This window comes from Ascaphus truei, chromosome 3, assembly GCF_040206685.1.
Source record: "Ascaphus truei isolate aAscTru1 chromosome 3, aAscTru1.hap1, whole genome shotgun sequence".
Taxonomy (NCBI): Eukaryota; Metazoa; Chordata; class Amphibia; order Anura; family Ascaphidae; genus Ascaphus; species Ascaphus truei.
The window spans coordinates 34,894,856-34,920,424 of record NC_134485.1 but is presented as its reverse complement, the minus strand read 5'-3'; the positions used below and the strand labels follow the sequence as shown (position 1 = coordinate 34,920,424).

The following is a 25,569-nucleotide window of genomic DNA, read 5'->3' as shown; positions in this document are numbered from 1 at the left end:
GAGTGTACTGATCGGGTACGGTTGTTCAGTGTCTGGTAATCAACGCACAATCTTACCGATCCATTCTTCTTTCTCACCACCACGATGGGCGAGGCATAGGGACTGCGAGATTCGATCACAATCCCTGCCGTCTCCATCTTGTGTAAGACGTCCCATACATCATCCACATCCCGAGGGGCAATGCGAACGTTCTCAGAAGGGGGTAGTGTCATTCAGTCTGATAGTGTGTTGGGAGCTACTTCTGCAACCCACATCCATCTCGCTCATGGAGAACACAGTCCGGCGTTCTTCCAATTTGGCTGTTAACCGGTCTTTCCATTCAGCCGGTAATGTTGAGTCTCTGAAGCTGAAGGTCAGCTCGACTGGCTGTTCGGTCACTGCGGTGGCATTCACCAAAGGCATTGTCTCCACTGCAGTGACAGGGTAGATACGGCCCAATTTTTGTCCTTGATAGAAAGCCATAGGGTACGGAGAGATATTTTGGACAAACACATCAATTCGATTAGGGATCTTTGAGGTTCATTCCCGTACTTCTCGTATTAGCTTGTAGCCTCTTTGAGCATCTTCCTTTGCATGCTCTCTAGAGAGAAGAGATGATTGGCCTTGTCTTGGTCAGGGTAACAGCACCACACAGCCATGCTTTGCACTCCCCCTGGTGGAATCTGTCAGGCCTGCTCACCAGTTGAAGAGATCTCCATGATGTCTAGAGCAGATATCTTGCAACACTATTCCAACAGGATGGGATGGAGATTCAGGGTACTCAATGGCAGTTCACCGACTTCTTGTAGATAGGCCCTGACTATTGATCGCACTATATCGGTGTTGGTCCCTAAGATAATCGGGTACTTGGGCTGCTCTTGGGGTTCAGGGCACACTAATGCCTCCACATCAATAGGGTGCGATTTGCCTGTGTTCAAATGAACTCTCCAGACGAACCGTCACAATCCCATCAATGGGGTAGTCCTCATTACTTAACCCCCTCACTTTCATATGTTCCGCCAACTGCAATTGGTGATGTTTGAGGTGTTGGTTATAGAATTCTCTGTACACGATGGTTACCAGTGTCCAACAAGGCTGATGAATAGACACCATCCATTACGACACGTATGATAGCGGCTTGTCCTACTCGACTATAAGCGTCTAATGGTGGAGTTCCCTCACTGGGGCTTGGCTCAGAAGGGTCGTCAGGGGGCGGGGAAGTGGTTTCGTCCGAAGAGACAGGCGTTTCGGCTGTATAAACCCTGCAGATCATTACGTTAGGGTGGAAGTTCATGGTTGGAGTTTTTTTTTCTTCCTTCTCTGGGCATTCGTAGGAGAGGTGTCCCTTGCGACCACAGCTGTAGCAGGTGCGGTCACTTGGGGTGTTATAGCTAGGAGATACTCTCCCCAAGGGTTTAGACTTGACAGCAGATGGCTTGGATTGTGAATCTTCCTTCTTATTATAGGGTTCCTTAACTTTTGGAGCGGATGTTCCCTTAGGGTTCTGGTGGGAGTGCTTCATGCACCTTCACTTGGCGTAATAATCCCGTAAATGTGGGAGGACTCCCTTTTATGAGGTTACAGCGGATCATATTGGCTATGGAGTGGTTTGGGCTTGTTCCACGCAGAAATTGTTTACGGCGAGCTTTGTCCATCTCGGAGGCAGGAATCAGCTTGTGGGAGAGTAGTGTTCCTAGGACCAATTGGATGCGATGAATGAATGCCGACAGCTCTTCTCCTTCTTTCTGGTAGAGAGCATAGTACTTGGCCCATATTTCCCCTTCATCCTCCACTAAACCGTAGGCTTCAGTCAGGAAATCAACTTGCAGCGGCGTGGACGTGGCCTGAGGATCTGGTAATTCAGGGTAAACAAGTGGGCAATCCTCACTTGAGAGCTCAGATATGGATAGGACCTGTGGGACAGTCTCTAAGCAAATGACATGCTCTGTGGCCTGGAGTACTGTACTCCAGCGAAATGTGTCATCATATTTCCAGTCTAGGATTCGGGCAGTACCCAGGCCTGGGGAGTTTCTTGTGTGCTCACGAACTGTGAATGCAGACATAAGGGTTGAAACTCCTCCCACTGCGACCGTGTGTCGGAGGTACTCTGTGCTAAGGCCCATTCGCGAACCTCTTGCTTTGATGGCACAAACATGATTCTTTTGTAATTTTGCAGTTACTTGGGCACACCAGGTCTCAGATCTCAGCAGCGTCTCCAAATGTAGCGCACTTTCCCCCACCCCCTGGGAGGTAAGGCGACTACGGTGTGTGTGGTGTGTTACCTGTGGCTCACAGGAGGCCTGAACATCCACCACTGGGAGCCTGGGGTGTACCTGATTCGATAGGTGACAGCGCCTCCACCTGCACAGGATCCTAACTATGTGGGATAACCCCGTGCAGGACCATGTATGAACAGTCCACAATAATATGGTGAAACAAGGATACTTTATTATAAGCACATAAACAGACATACACATGAACCACACATATTATGAACAGCTCTACAGAACACTAATGAGGTACAGCTACTCGCCAAGCCTCGCAGGGCCGTAACCTCCCCTCCACCGTGTTTCCAACACCGTGTCCACAACCCGTAGGGTATATCGTCCCCAAGGTGCTGAGATGCTCTTGGCCACCGAATCTTTCTAGTGTCCCCAAGATCCAACCCACCCGAATGTGTGAGACAGCGCTGCCCCCACTAAAGTGTTGAGTTTGTGCACTTGTTGGATAAAGATACCTGCCGGGTGTGTCCACACCCGGGGGCGCAGTGATGCTGATGGGATCTACGGATCCAGTAACGTTAACGGCGCAGCCTCCGCCTCTATGGTGGGTGGGTCCCGCATGGATGGTACCACCGTATGCAGTATTTCTTTTGTTGCAGGTGTCTGGTCCCAGATCACCTGTGAACAGGAGACTTTGTCCCTCACTCTAGTACTACAGGGCAGTGTCCCTATCTATGGCCTGTCCCTGCAGCAAACACAAGCTGAGGGGAGCTGGGGCCTAGCTGGGGCCTAACAGGGGTATCTGGCCAAGTGCAGGTGTCACACACAACCTACCCCTTCCTTGTCCCAGCACGACTACCTGCTACCAGCACGCAAATTGTACCTATCTCCGTGGTGCAGGTGTTAGGAATCTGATTTCTCAGCGCCCTCCACGCAAGACACAGACTACCCTCAGGGACACTCAGGGCGCACAGCAAAACCCCCGCCTACCTTCCTCCACGGGTCATCAGCTCCCCCGTCGCGGCAGGGTGGCACGTGGGAGGCGCGTGCTCGGTAAGCTGCGTGTCCGCGTAACCAGCATTGGAGTATAACGCGCGTAACCAGCGTTGGAGGATAACGCACGTGTGCGCGCGGGACGGAGGGACCGCGCCCAACACCCGCTCTTCAACTTCCACTTCTGTTGTAAGGCTCCACCCTCGTACGCCGCGCGGGCGTACTCAGAGTACTACCAGTACTCACCTGGGATGTATCAGCCGCACAAATCCGGAAAGGCTCTCTGCAGTCTTCCTGATCCGCCCCCATCCCTGATTGGTCTGCCCAGCCTTATCAGGCATCTCTGAGCCCTCACTCAACATAGTTTCTGTAAGGAAGTTGTTTGGTATTCTCTTGGTGATTCTACAGGTTCTGACACGGCTCGTACGACTACCCCCTTTGGCTCCTGACCTTGGCTCTCCTTGGACTACGTATTCTCCGGCATCCCACGATCACGGCTTGGACTTCGACCCTCCTCATCTCTCTGCTCCCTGACCTCGGCAAGGTAACCACTACTCTACTCCTACATCCGGTACCGGCAAGTATTGTCTACCTTACCTACATCTGGCCTGGCAACGCTTAACGCCACACTCCGGACGCGCTCCCTTTGCTGCGAGTGCGTGTATTCCTATTTCCCCCTTCAGCACAGGGGACTGGTCTGGTCTGCGGGCAGCACGGGCTTAACAGCAGGGAATCTCAGTGCCCCATTGGCTGATGGCCGGCATGTGATCTAGCAACCCCATTGGCTGCTGGGGGTTGTAGTCCCTGCTGAGCACTCTCCTCACTAGCGCCTCGAGCGCCAAGGGTACTGCGCATGCGCTATTCTATAATGGCCGCCGGCTCCCTCTGTGCATGCGCGAACCTCCACACATGTGCCCGCCCCTTTAACATGGCGGCGCCCTTCACCAAGGACCAGAGCCTCCGGCGAGCCCGTCGCCGGTTCACAACTCCCTGCACTGGCACACGCTGGTTACACAACATTTTTCCCTTTCTGTTCCCTGTAACCCAAGATTCAGAGTGTATTAAAGTATACTTTAATGTAGTCTAATATGTTTTTACATTCAGAACCGATGTCCGCACAGGCAGTCAGTGCAAACCCATGGGTGCTGGTAAGTCTGCTGGACATCGGAGTTCAAAGCAGCCAGAGGATGCCCAGAGGTGTGAATAGCATTTGGTCAGCGGGAAAAGGTGGAGTACGAGGTCCGGAGAACAATGACAGTCCTCAGGGATGCCACTTGTTCTGCCAGACCTAGTGGAGCCTGCCCAGCGGGTGGCATTGGGATGGCTTAGGGGGAATGTGGCAGGCTTGCACATGCCCCTCAGCTTTTTTGAATTTCCTGCTAACCTAGCTTTTCTAGCCGTCTTGGCTCCGATTGGATGCTTGGGAAAGTACCCACACGCTGATTTGCTGTCCACTCTGCTTCTATTTTGTGAATGAAGCAGAGAATACTATAAGAAGCCAGGAGCCAATCAGATTGTGTGTTCTCCTTGAGTCTGAGCTGAAAGAGTGCAGGCAGGCTTTTCAAAGATGCTCTGTTTGTAATAGCATAGCAACCGGCTTCGATTTCAAGCCTGAAAAGCCTGCCCGCCGGAGACGAAGTCCAGCATTTTGCGCCCAAGTTCTCAGAATCGAACGTAGCGGTCGCGGCTGGGATTTTATCCCGATTTGAATTCTTTGAGATTTGGACTAACTCGCGGTCAGGAGGGACCAAGTTCTCAGAAGAGAACGGAGTGGTGGCGTATGGAATTTTAAGCCGATTTGGGTTCCAGGAGATACCAGGTTAAGTCCCGGTCAGGGTAAAACTCTCCCATAGAGTTCCCTGCACCTACGAAAGTCTAGTTTTCAACCCCAAGTAAAGTTTTCAGAACAATGAGGAAATGACATAGCTATCGTCATCCATAAAAAGGAGACAAAGAAGACTTCAAGAACTACTGACAAATCAATCAACTTCCAATCACTTAATTATAGAAAAGCAGTGCGCGGTGTCCCTATAATTTCTATCTCTCCTAAGTAAATGTGATCCTCCTTGCTGCTCCCCGTCTCCCGTGATCAGCGGGGCAAATCCAGACACATAAAAACACAAAAAGGTGCGCAAAAAGAGAGAAAACAAAAACTAAATTAGTAACAAAATATAATTTATATGTCAAAATAAGAACATATAACACTCACATTAAAAGAGGTAGATCAAATTGATCTAAACATCTGCACAACCACAGAGGGTCGGGCTCTGCACTCAGAGATCCCGCGATCCAAAAGAATCCTCAGGTGTTTAAAGGAATTAGTGCAGCTGCAAAGATGTATTCAGCAACCAGTTCTAACTTTCAGTCGACGTCCTCGTGGTGTGCTCTCATGGCAGCTTCCGGATATCCGTCGTCACAGGCGTCTTAACTTCCAATCACTAACAAGATTTGCAACAGACCGTGAACCTTGCTCAGCTTAGAGAGTAAGCAAAATTTCCCTATCGATACAACACTATGGATTCCAAAGGACGACAAGACGACAACCAAAATAAGAAAAAATCTGCGTCTCTCTGCACCATTCTTTTCCCATTTTATTTTCACAAAACAATCTGCCACATCTGTAGTGGCACAAATCTACAATTATGCATCTCCTCCCTCTCCCCCCCCCCATCCTCTCTCTCCTCCCTGTCCCCTCCATCCGCCTTCAAATCTCTCTTGGTATCCTCTCTCTCCGCCATCCTCTCTGCCCTCCATCCTCTCTCCCCTCCATCCCCGCCCTCCCCTCCATCCTCTAACCCTCCATCCTCTCCTTCCTCCCTCTATCTCTCTCCCCTCCATTCTCTATCTCCTCCTCTCTCCAAACCTTCTCCCTCCTCCATCTCCACTCCATCCTCCCTCACCTCCCTCTCCCCTCCACCCTCTCTTCGCTCTCCCCTCCATCCTCTCTCTCTCCTCCCTCTTCCCTACTCTCTCTCCCCTCCATCCTCTGTCCCCTCCATCCTCTCCCACCTCCACCCTCTCTTTCCAGACTCTATCCTCTCTCCCCTCCATCCTCTCTCTCCTCCATCATTTCTCTCCTCCCTCTCTTCTCGTCCCCTCTCTCCTCCTCCTCTCTCTTCTCCCTCCTCTCTCTCCACCTTCCTCCATTCTCTCTCCTCTATCCCCTCTCTCCTCCCTCCTCTATCCCCTCTCTCCTCCCTCCTCTCTCTTCTCCATCCTCTCTCCTCCATCCTCTCCCTCCTCCCTCCATCGTCTCCCTCCTCCCTCCATCCTTTCTCTCCTCCCTCTATCCTCTCTCTCCCCTCCACCCTATCTCCCCCCTCCATCCTCTCCCCTCCCTCTATCCTCCCTCCATCCTTTCTTTCTTCCCTCTATCCTCTCTCTCCTCCCTCCACCCACCCTCCTCTCTCTCTCCCCCATCACGTCTCTCTTCCTCCTCTCTCTCTTCTCCCCCCTCTCTCCTCCCTCCCTCCTCCATCCCCTATCCTCCCTCCTCTCTCTCTCCTCCATCCTCTCTCTCCTCCATCCCCTCTCCTCCCTCTCCCCTCCATACTTTCTCTCCTCCCTCTACCCTCTCTCTCCCCTCCATCCTCTCTCCCCTCTATCCTCTCTCTTCCATCCTCTCTCTCCTCCCTCCCCTTCATCCCCTCCCCTCCATCCTCTCTCCCCTCCAGCCTCTCACCCCTCCATCCTCTCTCACCTCCCTTCATCCTCTCTCTCCTCCCTCCATCCTCTCTCTCTCTCCTCCCTCTCTACCTCCCTCCTCTGTCCCACCCTCCATACCCTCACCCCTCCATCCTCACTCCCCTCCTCCTTACCAGTGCGCGCGCGCACACACACACACACACACACACACACACACACACACACACAACTTACCAGCACAGACACCCTCACTCCCCCTTATACACACACACACACACACACACACACATACTCTCCCACTTATATACACAAACACACGCCCACGCCCGCTATTTCAGTTGAAGAAACGCCACTTACCGCTCCCCCATTCCGTCTTCCAGGGGAACAGGTGGCTCGGTGCGGTGGGACAGACGGAGCGGTGAGAACACGGGTCCTGTGAGGAAGAAGGCGCCGCAGATGTGCCTTCAGCTCATGCAGACGTCGCACCAGAGTCGGGAGGTGGAGGGAGGAGGCCTCAGCCAATCAGGGGGTAGGGTTTTCTAACTTTAGGTGTGCCACAGCTCCACATTGGAGGGAAATAGGCTTAAAGAAGAGCATATTGATTAGGCGGTGTAGACTGACGTTCACAGAGGTACACAATTGGAGGCTTTTATAAGGTGAAATTATAATAAGGCTTTATTGTGCCTTTTCCTTTCCATCAGGAAATCATCCAAACAAAGGGGGGGGAACAAAGCTTCTATTCACTTGGGAGTATTTCTAGTGAAATCCTATGCAATTAATTCATATCTCCCTTAGTAAAGCATGTCTCGCAGCCCCAAAACATATAGCATGAAATAAGCAGATACTGTCGCGGCCGAGTTTATTCTAACATTTGCCCGGTCTCAGCCGCGACAGATACCGGGCGCGCGCCGAGCTTTCCCGTGCGCGCGCCGGAGCCTCGGATGATCGGTCCTCCGATCGAGGCACCCCCCTCCCCTCTCCGGGTCCACCGGGTCCCCCGGAGCCCCCCACCACCATCCCCCACATTAGAGGAACCCAGGGCTCCCTCGTGCATCGATGACGCGCGGCATGCCGAGGGAAAAAAATGAGCAAGCCGGGAAACTTCCCGGCTTGCGGCACTAGCCCAGTTAGGATAAAGTGTGCCGCCTCTGTATAAGCAGTCTCTTAATAATGAAAGTCTTATCTGTTAGCTGCTGTAGAGTAAGCTTCTGTGTTCTCCTGGAACCGCACCCGTGCGTGCACAGAAAATCAGCATCCAGGTTTAGAAGTCTTATTTTGTGTCTTGCAATCAGCTATGCTGGGCAGAGCTCAAGACCGGTCAGCTCCAGAGATGTGTGTTCTCTTGGTCAGTCTCTCCTGGGAGACTCAAGAACACTGCTCTGTCTCTCCAAAGGTCAGCTCTCATTCAGAGCTATGGAGTCACTTCCTGTCTCAACAGACCGGCTTTTGTAAGCAATCTAGATCAGACAGGTGGTGTTTGTTAATTGACAACAAGCAGTTAACCACCACACTGCTGGATTTGAGGCACATTACTTGAACAGGGATAACTCCCCTGTTACAGGCGGCCATGACAGATTGCCTGCGGACAAAATGCACTTGCCCAAGGCGTGCGGGCCAGTGCATTTGTCAAGCCCTGTATATATATATAGTGTCATTCCTGGGAGGGTACTGACCGTATCACATGCCAGTGGTGTGATGCCTGTCAGTAACTGGACCTGCCCTGTTATGGGGCACTAACCTGCCCTGTTAGTGGAGACCCAGGTATAAAGGCTGGCCTCCACTAAATTGTGTGTGGTTATATCCCCTCCCTCTGAGAAGTGGGAGCTACTCCACCTTACCCCATCAGGGTAAAAGGGGGCCAAGGATGGGCTTTTGGGGCTTTAAGCCCCTTGAGCTTAATCTAGGGAAGGAGGAAAGGAAGGACCGGTGTATGGCAAGACTGTGTTGGTTCCAATAAAAGCAAGTTGTACAGTTGCTGGTCTGGAGTGTGCTACTGTGAGAGAAGGTGCCTGTAGGGAGAACTCCTGTCCCTGGCAGGAGCTTCACAGTATGGAGGAACTGCACCAAGGAAGAACTGCCTTAAAGCCTGACCTGTTGCTACTCCCACCTGACATCTGACGAGACTCAATACCTCCTGCAAGACCTACAGGTGAGCTAAGCAGCACCACAGCACACAATGTAGCTACCAATCTCCCTTGAAGGGGGGGGGGGATGGTGTTACATATATATATATATATATATATGTCACTTTTTTTACTCACCATAACTTAACTCAGTATTATGGTTTAGCCTATCCCATAGCCTCTCTTGCATTCCCAGTAAAGTCAACCCCACACGGATGAGACCCATCAAGGTCGAAATAGCTGTCTGTGGGTGATTTTCTGGGTATGCACCTTAACCCTGGCTGTGCTCAAAGCTGTGACCATGCAGCAAGCTTAAGCCTATAGGGAACCATGCTAAAAATGGTTATTGAGGCACAAAGTGATACTGTGTGCTCATTTGCATGTCATTTCCCAGAATCCCTTGCTGCAGTGGAAGTGCTGTATGCTGGGTGATGATGGGGAAAGGCGGGGTTGCAGACCTGCCTAAGACATGCAGATGAGCATACAGTTATATTTGCATATATATATATATATATATATATATATATATATATATATATATATATATATTAGTTAAGTTATGGTGGGTGAGTAACAAAGTGACAAAAATCCTCCACAGCAAAGCATAAAGCAAATGGAAATATTACTGTATGCTCATTTGCATGTCTTAGACAGGTCTGCAACCCCGCCTTTCACCATTATCACCCAGCACACAGCAAGGGATTCTGGGAAATGACATGAAAATGAGCACACAGTGTCACCTTTTGCTTCAAAACCATTTTTAACATGGGCTTAAGCTTGCTGCATGGTCACTGCTGACCTCAGCATCTATAACTGCCATGCGCGGGCACGGCGTAGCACGCCCCGGCAGTATAGAACCAGCCTTAGACAGGTTGGCAACCCGCCTTTCACCATTATCACCCAGCACACCCACTGCAGCAAGGGATTCTGGGAAATGACATGCAATATATATATATATATATATATATATATATATATATATATATATATATATATATATATGTGCAAAAGTAATTCTGGATTGATTATATTTTACTGTACCTCAAATAGTGGAGGATTGTTGTCACTTTTTCATCCACCATAAACTTATAGGGCAAAATATATAAATGAATGCACTTATCACTTCCTTTTTGAGTTGATTAGATTGAAGAAACAAAAGTGCTTAGGATCATATGACAGAAGATCTAAAAATACAAAAACAAGGCTGAACTTGACTTTTCTTTGGCCTCTGTTGTACCTCTGAAATGCAGATACTATGTTGTATCTGACTGACCATTGTCTGTGATAGAACATCCTGCTGGGCCAAGGTGGCATAGAAAGAACTTCCCAGCTCATAAATCAATTGAAGTTGAACAAGCTGGCAGGAACTGTAATGATTTTTTTAACAAAAGGATTGGGGACAGTACATTTTTAAAATATATTTATTTCCCCAACATAACATCTACAGTAAATTATGTAATTATGTTGTTTGATAAACGGGCCCTCTGAGAAGAAAAGTAAGCGCAGACATGGAGATAATATTGTAGTATAGTGTGATTCAATTGGTCAGTAAATATACAACAGAAATGCTCAAAAGTGGTACAGTATCTTTAAACTTGTCACATATCAGTGGGTCCCGGCTGCGTTCAGGACGCTGATCCTCGCAGGGTTAATAGACGCCGGAATGCTTGCTTGGAACTTGCCGCAAATAGCCCTTTTCCCAAGCCGGCGCTTTCCTGCCTCTTTTCCCTCGAGACGTTTCGTTTGTGATGTCCGGTGCGGGCTCCACTCCTACTGCTGTCAGCTTGTCTGATCTGTATCCTGTTCCTCTGTAAGCGATTAGTAAGGCTATACCTCACCCATTTGTTGCATGCCACATGGTAGATTTCCGTTCTTTATCAAATCTGTCACTTCACACGTAGAGAACCGTCACCCAGAAAACGTTCCCCCTCCTGTCTCCCACCACACAAGCACCACTGAGCAGTACGCAAAATGAAATGCTTGACTGCATGTGTTATACAGAGATAATGCTTTAACAGACACACACAAATGCCAAAATATTTCTTAATTCATTATAATCCGACTACAGTATATAAATAAAAGATGCTCATTCTTTTAGTGGCTGAGAGTTATGGAATATGTTGCAGTCCTGGTTCCTCCGATATGTTTCTATCTTACACACACAGACAATATATATCAACATTTCTGTAAGATCTTGTATTTCTTATATAAAAAAACCTGCTCTTTTTACCTGAGCAATGTAATTTGTCTGTGTTAGCCACTAAAGATAACTTGAAATGCATAAGAAAATGAGATCTCATACATAGCTTAATCTTTTAGACCAAAAATAGACAAATCAGCACATTGATTGATGACTCACTTTTGTAGCCCATAATGATAGCCAGTATCAAAATGAAGATGAGACGTTAACATTTCTCCTCACCTCTCCCAATGATCACAATAGCAACATATACTCCTCTGTATTGTCTCATCTTACAGTGTTTTCATCGGCTTCTTTCTACTCTGCTACTCTATTTCCATTTGAGATTTATGACGTCTTGAGTTTATGAAAAACTTGTATGCTTTAAAAGTTATGACTATTAGAAAAGAATCATGAAAGGAGAGATATTTAAGTCTGTAAAAGCAATAATACGACTCATTTTTGAGTCATGAATAGTTTAGGTGATGGTTTAGAGCAGTGGTGGGCAACAGGATGTGTGAAGGGCTGCACATAATCTATTGCCATATAACTGCTCCCTAGAACTCCTCCTATAGCTCCATATAATTCCTCCGTATAACTCCCCCTGTGCCGATTTCTCTCCTCTCCTTTCTCTCTGCTGATCTCTTTTCCTGTGTGTGTGCTGATGTTTCACTGTCGCTCTCCCTCTCAAACTGCCCCCCCTCCCACTGCCCCCCCCTTTCTCTCACTCTTTGTTCCCCATCTCACCTCTTACTTTCCCTATCATTCTCTGATCGCACGGTAGCCCCACCCATGTGTAGCTCCGCCCTATCTCTTAGTTCCGCTCTCATATGATCTTGCAACAGGCCGAAAGTTGGAAGGGACGGGGATAGGAGCTTGGGGGTGCAGGGGCAGTGGGCAAGAACAACCTGTTAGAGAATGTATTACAGAAATCTTACAGCAAAGGCCTAAACCTTTGGCCGTAACCAAAATATGTGTTGTCAAACTTACTATTGTGCTGAATCGCACATTTAAACTCACCAAAGCAAACTTTGGCTAACTCCTGCTTTCAGAACACATTACAAAATTGAAATAAGAGTGCTATGAAAAGTCTTATATAAATGTGATACTTCTGTAGAACATATTAATATTCTAAAAACCGTTAGGTTGAAAGAGCTGTGAAATATACAAGTCCTTTGACAATTTCCAGTATCCTTTGTTGTGAAGCAGACTTCAATGCACCGGATTCTCTACAGCAATACACTTAGTCAAATTGAAAGTAGGTCAAAACATTTTTAGTCATCCGCCTTTAATGGCTACACTGTACCACAGGGGGGCTCAACTCCAATCCTCAAGCCCCGTCAACAGGTCAAGTGTCCAGGATATCCCAGCTTCAGCACTGAGCTTCTGATTGAGCCACCTTTGCTGAAGCAGGGATATCCTGCAAGCCTGACCTGTTGGAGGGCTGGAGGACAAGTGGAGCACCTCTGCTCTACCAAATGGGGATAAGGCTGCTATTTTTAAAAGACGATTGATACAGTATAACATTCAAACTGAGAAATAGAGCAGCACTTCTCTGAAGTTCACTCACTATCGGTCATGCCTCCCTTTATTTGAAAACAATGCTACATTACTATTGTTTTAATGTGAGGATCCAGTTATCCATCAGCAAGATTTAGTTACACATTACAGACTGTAACTTTGTGGTTTTCAGTGCTGTGCACTTAAAAATAATACAGTTTCAGTGGGCCTTATTAATTAAGATATGATAGTGCCCATTGCAGCGAGATTGCGGTAAACCTGCCGTTGATTTGCATGGCAATTCCTGATCTCTCTGCAGATAGGACTATTGCAGCTTAAAGCAGCCTTGCAGATATTCATTGTTACAATAACCTGAATGTCTCTCCCCCTACTGCCCCCATCTCTCACATTACACCCCTCCCACTCTTCTTTCCACCCTCTCACGCTGGCCCCACCTGCTGAGCTGGCTCTGGGACCTACGAGGCGGCGGAAGGAGGGGCCATACGGGTGGCCGGTAGCAGAAGCTGGATGTCAGGAGATGGACTGCTTGCTTGCGCCTTCTGGGATATTTTACATCGTTATTTTAGACAGAAAATGCATCATTACCCTCTCCCCCCCCCCCCTGAAGCTGAGAGACAGGGGAGGGGTGAGGAGGGACTAGAGTGAGCAGCCAGTGAGGGCTCCTCTGAGAATCAGGACCATTGGGGGTGAGGAAGTGACAGTGTGTAAATCTGTGTTTGTACATATGTGACTATGTGTAAATATATGTGTGTGTGTGTGTCTGGGAGTGACTGTAGTGCCCCCTACAATTGCTTTCTCCCTGTGGATCCTTCATGCCTCAATCCAACACTATTCATCAAACTGTGATAGTTCCAATTGGGGCACTATCACACTGAACCTCCCATTGAAGGCAATGGGAGTCATAGGGGAGTATTAATTAACCGTTAGAGTGCTCTTTATGACACACCTGGCACGCCATAGGCCTATTAACAAACCAGGTACGTCATGTCAAAAAGGTTGGTTTTCGAGGGGTTGATCAGACTAAACACTCCAATCGAGCAGTAGGCCTGACCGAAAACGAAGAGCAGCCCCTCCCCATTTCTGTCAAGCAGTGGGCGGTGGCAGTCATGTGATCACTGCTGAAAGGATCACATGACAGGAACTGTCAGGGGTCCGGAGGCGCTTTTGCACTGAAAAGGTTTAACGGTGATAGTGATGCACTATAACTCATATTGAAGTCAATGGGACTATCTGTGGGATAGTGCCCCAATCTGCTGTTCCAGTTTAATGAATAACCCCCTATGTCTCTTTTAATTGTTTTTTTTCCTCTTGCAGCTATATTAGTGAATACAACAAAAAACAGAGAAGCCCAAAGCTACATTCAATATGACAAAAATACACAGTGAAATATCTATATACCGTATTTCCTCGATTCTAAGACGCCATTGATTGTAAGACGCACCATCGATTTGGCCCATACAATCGAGGAAAATTACTTTTTCACTTACGATGTTTCAGGAGAGGTCCCATGTCAGCGGAGTATGAAGCGGTGGTGGCGGCAGTAGAAGTCCAACGTCTGCAGATTGTTGAAGATGGACAGTGGGCAGGTGTGCGGTGGGAGAACAGGGCCCAAGTCTGCAGGTGAATGAAGATAAGAAGACAGCAGGCATGCGGTGGCGGTAGCGGCAGGAGATCATAATAGCAGGAGAGCTGAGCAGGAGCAGAGTGGCATAGGGGAACAGTTGGGAAGGAGCACACGGTGACACCAGAAGTTGACCGGTGTCTGACTTCCGGTTACAGTGCGCTCATCCCCAGCCGTTCCCCTATGAAGCTCTGCTCCTGCTCAGTTCTCCTGCTATTATGATCTCCTGCCGCCACCTCCACCGAATGCCCGCTGTCTTCTTATCTTCATTCACCTGCATACTTCGGACCTGTCCTGCCACCGCACTCCCGCCCTCTGTCCATCTTCAACCATCTGCAGAGGTGGGACCTCTCCTGCCACCGCCGCTGACATGAGACCTCTCCTGAAACATGGTAAGTGAAAAGAGGGGGTTAGTACTGTAGACACTTTTTTATTTTGTATTTTTTTAATACATCGATTCTAAGACGCACCCCGATTTCAGACATGTGAAAATCGAAAAAAAAAGTGCGTCTTAGAATCGAGGAAATAGGGTATCTCTTGAAAAAGGGTAATTTAGTTAAACCCTTTGGCCAAAGCATTTTAAGCCAGCAAGGTAGTAACACTAATCGATTAAAATAAAAAAATCTTATTTACCTCTATAATTAGAGGAAGAATGGATCATTCTTCCTCTAATTATAGAGGTAAATAAGATAGATTTAAGCTCGGGGTCAGTCATGAGGATTGGATGTTTTTGTAAAATATTCCTCAGATGGGGCCATTGTTGATTGTATGTCCCAATGAATCTTATTTTGTTTTGTGGGACTTATTTTTAGGTTTAAGTAAGGATGTCCTGTTACATGTAAGACTACGTTTCAGCCCCTTGTTAACACAAGTTTGACTATATCCTGTTTTTAAATCTTGATTGCATATCTTGAGCTCTTAGTGTTTTCAAACGATCTGTAGATCAGTTACGTTTAAGTCATAAGAATTCGATAATAGGAATACCCTATATCTGATAACTTAGATGAGAGCTACTGGCATGTAAAATTGAGTTTGTAGAGCTATCCTTATTAAAAATATCAGTACCAATGTTCTCTGCCGCATCTATACTAATCTTGAGATCAAGAAAATCCACAGTACTGGATTTTGAAGTCTGCTTAATTTTAAATTCATTGTGGTTGAGATACTCGACGAAATCCTCAAACCCGTGTACAATACCCTGCCAGAGGATGAGGATATCGTCGATATCTCTACCACAAGAGGACATGACTTGTCTTATGCTGATTAGCTTCTGAGAAAACAAACTCTCGCTCCCACCACCCAAGAAATAGGTTGGGATAGGAGGGTGCACATGTAGCCCCTATTGCTGTAAAAATAACTTATTTTTAAAAACCAAATAATTATGAATTAATATGAAGGCTAGTAATTCCATAAGTAAGGTCATCAAATTAGTGGAGATATGCACCATAGAGAGAAAGTATTTACAAGCTTTAAGACCATCCTGATGGTGTATTGAGGTATATAGATGCAGCAGCCATTATTTTAAGAAATCACGGCGCCGTTTTCGTGTGCGCTGCTGTACTCGACGCGGCATGAACGTGGCCAATTGCCCCAGGTACACGTGTTTATCGTGGTTACTTTGTTTGAATTTTATGGATTGTGTGCAATAAAATGAATGAACTGTATTGTGTACAGTACTGTGCTACTGTGTCAATTTCAGGTGTTTAAAAGCCAGAACACTAAAATGCCAACACTAGCTCAGAGTAACAGGTGGAATCTCTGAGCTGTTTGTATACCTCCCTCTCGAACATGTTCTTTGGCCAAATGACAATATTTCCCCCCTTATCCGCTGGCTTAATTTGAACAATTGTAAGTTTAGTTAAGTCCGAGATGGCCATCCATTCTGATCTGGTTAAATGATTAAACCCAATACACTGGGGTAGTCCAAGAATTTCTTGTGTAACCAGAGTTGAAAACACCTCTATTTGTGAAGATGTTTGAAGTGGTGGACAGAATGTTGATTTGGGTTTTATGTGTGATACCATCTGTCATTCATTATCACTTGCTACCGGTTGTCCTGCAAAAGATGAGGCCATGTCCTGGATCAGCTGCTGTTCCTGAGTATTCCAGTCATTCGTATCATCTAGCTGTGTTTCTGGGTAATTCCCAGTAGCACCGCCAGTCCTGGTTATACTCTCAAGGATAGTCTGGTTTCAGATTTCAGGTATATTACGGTGTTGATTGCGGTATCTTTATTTGTGTGTTTGAGATATATATATATATATTTGCCACACCTCTCTGTGTAGGGAGACTGCAGCTTGCAAAAAAATTGGCCATACATATGTGAAAAACAGAAAGTGAATCCCTGCGCTTCTCCCTTTGGGCTAACAATAAATAGTGAAACATAACTTTACTGGTGTATATACTGTACCAGTTTTTAACTGCACTAAGTGACATAAGCATATGCTTTATTTATTGACCATTTCAGGGAATATTTCACATAATTCACTAGAATTTGTATGCATTTAGCATAGGGACCTTCTATTGAGGCTTACATTGGTTAGCAGGCTTGTCCTGATTTGATCAAAAGATGCAACCAAGTCTCTTTTGTCACACACGTACAGTAGGTTTCAAAATGTATATTTTTCACCAGATATTGCTAGCCCAATGGGAGAAACACAGGAATTCACTTCCTGTTTTTCACAAGTGTATGGCCAATTTTTTTTGCCAGCTCCAGGCTCCCTACACAGAGAATTGCGGCAAATATATAGATTTCTTTCTTATTAACTCCTCCAAGAGTAGGGGATGTTAGACTTAGTAGGATTGTGTGTTCCTTTATGACCACTATTGTATTGTACTGTATTTTATTTTTTCCCCCACCCAGGACAGGCTGGCTTTTAAGGTCGCTGAAGTTATCTATATTGCCAAAACTTTTCTTACTCTACTGTGATTTTAATGCCCAAGCTGGTAACACTAAAATCTAAATAATCTCTGTCATCTAGATCATCCAAGTTGATTCCTCACCTTCTAGTGCCAGTTTAAGTTCATATACAGTATGATGGTCTCCAGTTCCAACTTCAACGCAGACACAAATTATTGATGTTATAGGGCTAAGTTATAGGGCTACGTCTTTGAAATCAATTATGAGGGCTATTTACCAAGTGAGGGGGGGGGGAGGGTTGGGAAAGCACAAAAATAATATGTAAAGAAAGTTCAATACAATTGCAGTTTACTGTAAGTGTAATTCACTAATAACTGTTAGAGGCATTTTTAATATTTGCAAGTACTTAATGTAGCTGTGTATATCGCAAAAATCTTACATTTAGTCATAGCAGATATAGTGCAACATTAGCGCACTCTTAATTTGCACAAGTTTTGCCATCATCTGCAGTGTAAGTAATACAAGAAGCTCAAATCACCATAAGCATGGCACGTCAAGCACACACAAAAGGAAAGAAAATGCCTTTTCTTGTCAGGAGCTTTAGTCAATACCTCCCATGATTTGCTTTGAAAAGCATTAAACACGGACTATAAAATCCTATAAAAGCATAGTGAATGGACCACATATTGGTGTGTGCGGGATAGGCCGCGCCAGAGGAAATGCATTGGTTTTCATCCAATTTACTGTGTTGGCTGAGAAAGAGGACTCAATTTTTTTGATCTTTCTAAGGACAAATGTAAAGATGTGCTGGCTTAATCAGTAAACGTGTTTTATTTAGTAGGCTTTGAAAAAGAGGCAAAATGATGTTCCTTTTCAGTGTGATCAGTCAGGAAGGTTGAACAAATCCGTAAAGACTCCAGCCTTCTCTGCAAAGAAAGACGTGAATTGGGGGGTTGGCACCAATTTCAAATGAACAAATATTTTATGATCCATTGAAAAACACAAATGTGAGCAACTCAGCAGCATGTGGTTGTTAGTTTGCAAATGCTTTTCTATGTCTCTATACAGCCATATTTCTTTGTGAAATTCAAACTCCATCTAGCTGTATATAAATGAGCAACCTAATCATATGTGTAAGCAGAAGGGGGTGGGGAACGAAGACAACCCGCCAGCCCTGAAACCTTCAAGAGCCCATTGAGATTTCCAGAGGGAATCAACAATAAGTACAGAATGAGGTTGTTGCTGACCTTCTACATATTAAATCATACTGGGTGATTGATTTAATTCAGCAGTTTTACCCCTAGGGTAAAAAAAAACAAAAAACCTATTGTGTCTATGTGCCAGAAATGGAAACAGAATCCTGTACAGATGTAATAAAAAATATAAAGAAAGAAAAAACAAACGATTTTTAGAAAAGCAGCATGGAGGACCACGTAAAAGCCAGCATGGAAAAGGAAGCTAAATACTTGTCGATAATTTTAAAAGTGATTTTTAATATGGTTGGGAGCAGCAGGAAGTCACCGGATTCTGTCTATATATTGACGTAGCTAGTATAATCTTCCCCATTGCCAGGGAAATGAGGCCCCCATGGGCTCCCGTGTTTTACTGCAACTTTGGGGAAGGTAAGTCTGGCAACATCTGTAAATATCCCAGCATTTGCTTTCACCTCCTGTTGGCCTGAATTACAACTACTGTACCATCAGCCTCTCCTCCTCCGGCACGCTGCTATCTTTCGTATGGGCCTCCATTTATGCTATTCTATATATAGTGGGTGATTAGAGAAAGAACAATGTTATCCATCCCATTTTTAGCTTTTTGTCACTTGTAAAGATTACCGACAGGTATTTCACTTTGTTGGACAAGAACTCTTTTTTGCATTTTTTTTTTTATTTCAGAACTCTAAACAGGTTATTAGAAGATGACATTGTAATGATATATATATCTATCTCAAGTTAAGGAAAAAGAGAGCGCGCACAGTTGTAGGGAGACAGGAACATTTATATGTGCAATCACACATAGCTAGACAAAAAAAATCCATATCAAGTGTAACAATCTAATGGTCTTCCTTAAACAAATCTAGCCACGTTAAAAGCAACAATGTGGTTGGTTTCGATTCTGTAATAATTATTTACAAATGGCATTGCTTGGGAGTCTCTCAGTGGTGGAGTGTTCATCAATCAAGAGTTTTCTTTACTCATAACGCATGGAGCAAATTAGTGATTAATGCGCTCCAGCGCTAGATTCTTATCCTTCATAGGATTAATATAATGGTATAGACACAGACATAGAATACTGGGGCTAGTGAGGTATAACAACAATGATCTTGATAGAAGTAGAGTCAATAAAAGGACATGTAAATCCCTAAAGGTCAAGGCTGGGAACAATGAACTCCTTCAAGAACCTCATTGGGAAAATCCTAGACTCACAACTTCAGATAAGTAGGATAGTAGAATTGGATAAATGTACTCACATAGATGTGCCGCAGTCCAGTGTGTCTTGGTAGGCGTGCAGCCAGGAGAAGTAGTGGAAGTCCAAAAAAGAAATGATCCAGCGCACAGCCAATAGAGTGGGTCCCAAGCAGAATGAATAAAAATAATCTTTATTGGTCCAAATTAAAAAAACGGATGTAAGTACTCTCCACTTATTTACCTCGGTTTTTGTAATATGGACCAATAAAGATTATTTTTATTCATTCTGCTTGGGACCCACTCTATTGGCTGTGCGCGTGATCATTTCTTTTTTGGACTTCCACTAATCATAACGCAGCCTTACTAGAGAGCCAATAAAGATAAAGGCTGGAGTAGAAAGTAGAGGCTCTGGCTGTGCAATCTCTCATTGAACACACACACGCCAGACAAGGGCAGCCAGAGGAAATCACCCCAACCCCCACAGGTCTCAGCTCACCATGTTAATAAACTTACTTAAACAATATTTACAAATAGATGTCAGATCTTGGTTAAAAAAAGAAGAAATTAAGCAATCACCCAGATGTAACCTTTTTAATGTAATCACTGCTAATGGTACATTTTGGTCCTAGGAGAGATTGCCACTTTAAAGGTGTGTATCAGAGTGCCCCTACTTACCTCCGGTGAGGGGGAACTACTGGGTTGGTCGCCAGTGCTCCGCGCGTGGGGGGAGGTGGCAGAGGCCGTTCCGGACTGCCACACTTGCGCAGTTGCGTTTGGAGCGGTGGCCATCTTGGACTGGCTCCGCAAGTTCCCAAGGGAACAACAACTCCCAGAAGCCTCGGGTGGGTCACATGGGACATCCCAGCCAATGAGGCACAAGTGGCCATTTTGAGGAACTCCCGATATCCTCTGCGGGACGCGATTAAGCCCCTGGGCTAGGCCAGACTTCCCTGCAGGCCCCATTTAGCTTTCCCTGAACAGTAGAGGTGTGTTGTAGGGACTGCCCTAGCTCAGTGATCCCCTGTAGTGTTAGGCTGCAGCGGAACAGGACACGAGACAGGGTGGAGTTCCTGTGGGTAGAGACTTCGCCGTGTGTGCCGGCCTACAGGACAGACATCATCCGGGACTATAAGGTGCGAGGGGATTTATGTTGGAGGCCCCGCTGCGTGGGACCCGACTGTTTGGTCCACCAGCTGCAACTGGGTACAGAAGTGCCCAGAAAGGTACACAGGTGCACACACTTTGGGTGGGATCTGCTTTGTGGACATCGGGTTGCAGGTACTTTGGGGAACCACCATTGTGTTTAATTGCATTATAGATGTGTGTGTAATTGTATTATTGTGTTAGTAAAGTGTGTTTATATACATTGGTTGTATTATCATTCATGAGTATTGTTTCCTATGAGGAGTCAATCCCGCCTACGTTGGGATCCTCATAGATGGAGGCGCTGCACGCACAGATATTGAGCTCTCCCCAGGCTCCCAAAAGCGGAGGTTCAGATCTCCTGTGAGCAATCAGGTATAGCAGCACGGGTAGTTCCCATAGGCATAGGGAAAGGGGGCTACAGGTGCAATCCCACATAGCTGGCCAGTTGAATTTCTTAGGGGCCTCTGAATGAGGAAGTGTTTGTCAATAAAGTTTTTCCTTTACCCTTTTCTCATCCTGTCCTTATCAGAGAACCAATAAAGACAAGTTGAGGAGAGGGGACCCTAACTGTACAAGCACTTACTGAACACGCAAAAGGGAGCAGCCAGAGGAAATCAAACCCCCACCAAGTCTCACTTTAAAAAATACATGTAAAATATTTGTTAGATTTGAGTAAAAAATGAATCAATCACCCAGATGAGATCCCTTAAAAATGCTCTGTTAGTTCAAACACTGGTTTAAAAAAAAAAAAAAAAAAAAAAGACAAACTAATTTTACTATATGTATAGCTTGATAACTTGACAAACAAAAAAGGTACTTCCTTGCAAACACATTTATTGCATTTTCAGGCTTTATTAAAAATGAAACTATTTGGTTACGAATAATCATCTTTTACAATCCACATCAGAACAATATGTTTAATGACTAACAACACAGTGTTTGGCAAATTCGGATCTCTTTTCGATCTGCAACATCTTTATAAATGTGCCCCTTTCTTCCAAACACATTACACAGAAAAATAAATAAAGGTCCCTAGAGCGTGGAACCTTCTGGTTGATCATTCATTCTTTCTGACTGACGCGCAATTAATTAGTAGTACTATGTGGTCCAAGGATCAATATTCAAGCACTTCAGGACATGAGGCTGGAACGTTGCTGGTTTGGGGGATATTTCTTGAATTGCATAGGACGGAGGATTGCATTTACCCAGCCATGGTTTCACAGATCCCTGTATAAAAATTGTCCCATCTAGGTAGAACATTAAAACATGTTGCCATCTTTGCATTACGTAAACATCCAGGTCATGGAGAGTCATTTCCTTGAATGTCCGGGATAAGGAGGTGGTGACGGATATTGCATTGACATTTGCGGTGTGGGAGTGTATGGGGGAGGTAGATCCATGGGATATTCCATCTCATATTCGTAGCTGTAGGGTGGTGGAGCTACTAAATGAAAATAAAAATAAAATGTAATGAAAAATTTTGGTTTTCTGTACAAAGTAGCATTAAAAGATTAAAAGATACAAATAGCCTAATATTAACCAACACACTAATACAAAATTGTAGAGATGTCTTCATCTTGTTTACACTACATGCAAAACACTGCTAGATCCTCTTAAAAGCACTATATACGATATTCAGAATTTGGTTAAGTGCTTATGATTGCAAAGGACTCTGATGTGACTATTTCAATTCAAAGCAAAGATCGAGTGTTTCAAATATGATAATAGTGTAGCCAAAATGATAATAGAACCTGAAATAGCACAAAACGGAGATTCTGAAAAATTGTATTCGTTTGTATTACTAATTAACAAAAAAAAAAAGAATAAAAATGTTTCCTCTAATGAATGACTTGGAGAAATGATATTGATGTTGTAAATGTCTCTTCATTAAAAACTTACAGTTATTACAATAAGCTTGATAATAAATTGGACTGCTGAATTATTTTCTGCTTTTTATGTCCCAGAAACGTGATCAGAAAAGGAAAAGTTTTATTGGCTCAGGCTTTTATACATTTTGTGCCACAGCTGGGAGCAGATGGAATGATTCAAAATCATTAAAAAAGGGGTCAGTCTAAGTTTCCAGATCAATAGAACACTTCCATTACAATATGCACCCTGCCCAAAATAGTCTCATTTTGCAGTCATACTTAAAATGTGCTACTTTTCAAAACTGAAATCAATTATTCCCCCAGCGTTGGGTCTCTGCTTATTTCTTATATCACAACTATAGTCGGCTCATACAGTTCAAGTGCTATTTCTTCTACATATAGTTAGATGGACAAGTTGAAGCTTTCTGAATACCCTTCTCCCCTGTGCATTCTTACCTGGGTAGGAACTGATGGCATTGATGTGAGTGGTTCGGATCACCCCTACTCGAGTACCTCGGCTGCTCTTCATACACATGCAGATGCATATAGCAATTCCTGCAATCACCCCCATGATGAAGACAATGCCAAACACAATTCCTGCTATCGCGGTGCCCCTAAAACACATGAAAATACAATGTTCATATTAAAAAATAGACAATACTTGTTCTTAAAGGAGCAATTCATGCTTATTTTTTTTAATATATAATAGATTTGAAGAAGGGGGTCTCTGGAGCTGAACCCCATTACTTTCAGGTCTGTGTCCCCCTGCTTCCAGAGATACTTGCCTCCAAAAGGATCTCGGCAAAGTTTAAGGCCCCCGCGTCACGGGGTCCAATAGGAAGCCCAACATGATGACGTCACGGCTTCCTTTTGGACCGCTGGGCACAGGAGCTTTGAAACCGCGCCATTACATGTTCCAGGCTAGCCAAGCGGCCTCTGGCACCCCTTACAGGGGTATCTTCAAAAACAGGGGGTCCCAAAGCTGAAATTAATGGGGTTCACCTCTAGAGACCCCCTCATCAATCCTATGTTAAACAAATAAATAAAAAAATCACCTGCATTGTTTGCTGCTTGAAATAACTGGAATTCTGATTTGCTTATTGGCTGATAAGTGGGTGAATTGTAAGAGAAGTGGAAGCTGCATGATTGCGTAATGCTATGGTTTTAAAGAGAGGGGCGAGGCCAGCTCATGCAGATCCTAAAGAGGGCACAATGAGATTGGTGAAACATAGGGAGCATAAGGTAGAATGAGGCTGAAAAAAGAATGTGATGGAGACATTTAGAAAGGGATCAGAGTGAGGGGAACTCAAGGTCAAGGAAGTGCCAATCACAGTGGGCAGGAGACACGTCAGCTGTGAAAGACCAAAGGAAGTGGCTATGGGAAAAAGTTTGGAAACAGAGGTGTCAAGGTTATCAACAGAGAAGTCTCCCAGGATGAGAAATGGGATGTTAGTGGAGAGAAAGCATGGGACCATGTAGCAAAGATCTCAAACTAGGCAACTGGCCCAAAGCGAAAGATATTGCAGCAACATGGAGAATGGAGAAGAGCAGCAGATACAACTACACAAAATGTCAGTGAACGTGTTGTGTTTGTGTTACAGAATAGTGAAATCCCTTAGCCATCTACGTTGCTACACATGACTGCACCATTAACGAGAGACTCCCATTTAGTACATAAAGAACAGTTTGTAATCAATTTAACAATTTACTTGGATTAAGAAGAGAAATGTCGTTCTCAACGCAGTGACAATAAACAGAGGTTAGCAGAGGGACGTAACCCAGTTCCACGGTACTAAAAATTGTCAAAACTAACACTGGATTAAAATGTATTACAAATGCTTATAGTTGTCTGAATGAAGTAAAGTAATCAAATTATCAAAACGTAACTGCTTATAACAAAATCACTATTACTAAGAGGTACGATGCCATTAAAGACTTGTCAACATGCCAAAAAAGGAACACTACTGAGGACAAATAAAAAAAGAAGAACTTACATCTAATATGATGGGGGAGGGGGTGGGGGGGGGGGGGGAAGAGAACCCACCACAGCATTTTGATGTTGCCTGTGGGCTGCAGACAACTTAATACACTGTTACCTCTCACTGGGATATTGCCTAGATTTGCTGGTGTCAGCATAAATGTAATTGTAGTGTGTGTAATAGAACAGACGGATGCCTAATGTAGCTTTAAAACCTTTCAGCACTAGAAAGGTCCTTGTCATTTCACCATGGAGTACATTTACTGCACATAAAAACAATTGTCAAACTATAGACACAAGGAGTGAAAGAGACACAGTATTATCGTCTGTTTGTGTTCTAGTTCTACAAATGCACAAAGTACGAACGTGAGTTTCAGGTCACTACGTTATAGTGTAAACAGAAGCTTCCATCAATATTTCACTGATCATAGAAGAGAATATGTTTCCAGGGTTGGATGTTCCCACTGTCCGATGGCACACCTAATATGTATCTGCTTTGTTCCTGCATGCTCGCTCTATGGTAATAAGATTTAAACTGGAAAATGTGTTCTTCAACTCCTGGAGCAGAGTACAAATACAGGATAACCGGGGTGGATGGTAGGCACATACCGCCCCGGGCGATTCCTTAAAGAGCTCCCCTCCACCTGCAAAGTCGCTGTGTCGTGACATTGCGTCGTCATAGCAATGCATCGTCATTTTACGACGGGTCGCCATGACAACGTGACACTACAGGAGGAGATACCACTCCGGAAAAGCCAAGACATTCCCTCTCAGTTAGGCCAAGTCCCCGCTGGCGCTGATCGCGCTTAGCGCTATGCGCGCTTAACTTAGGCCGAGGCCCTGCTGCATGCGCCGGCACAACCACACTGCGTCCAGGTGGCGCGTTTATGGCCCTTCACCGCTATCTGAAGTCCGCAGGGAGCATTTTCAGGTGCGGGGTGGCGTGGCCAAAACGGGTCGGGGAGGTGTTGGGGGGGTGCGGCCATGACGGGGGGCGCGGGCCAAAACACAGGCACAAAGCAGCTC

General features: G+C 45.3%; 1 protein-coding gene across 2 annotated transcripts in view; it reads right to left on the bottom strand.

Annotated features, from left to right (window-relative positions):
- Window positions 1-21,551: 21,551 nt before the first annotated feature.
- Window positions 21,552-25,569, bottom strand: part of CYYR1 (cysteine and tyrosine rich 1) — a 107,167-nt gene continuing 103,149 nt past the window's right edge. Inside the window, exons 3-4 of one of the 2 annotated variants that reach the window (XM_075593305.1) lie at window positions 23,022-23,179; window positions 21,552-22,138 (exon numbers count right to left, since the gene is read on the bottom strand). In XM_075593305.1, the coding sequence (XP_075449420.1) occupies window positions 22,008-22,138; window positions 23,022-23,179 (289 nt within the window). In that variant the 3' untranslated portion in view covers window positions 21,552-22,007. Of the gene's footprint in view, window positions 22,142-23,021; window positions 23,180-25,569 lie in introns of both variants that reach the window. The other variant, XM_075593304.1, reaches the window with a different exon arrangement.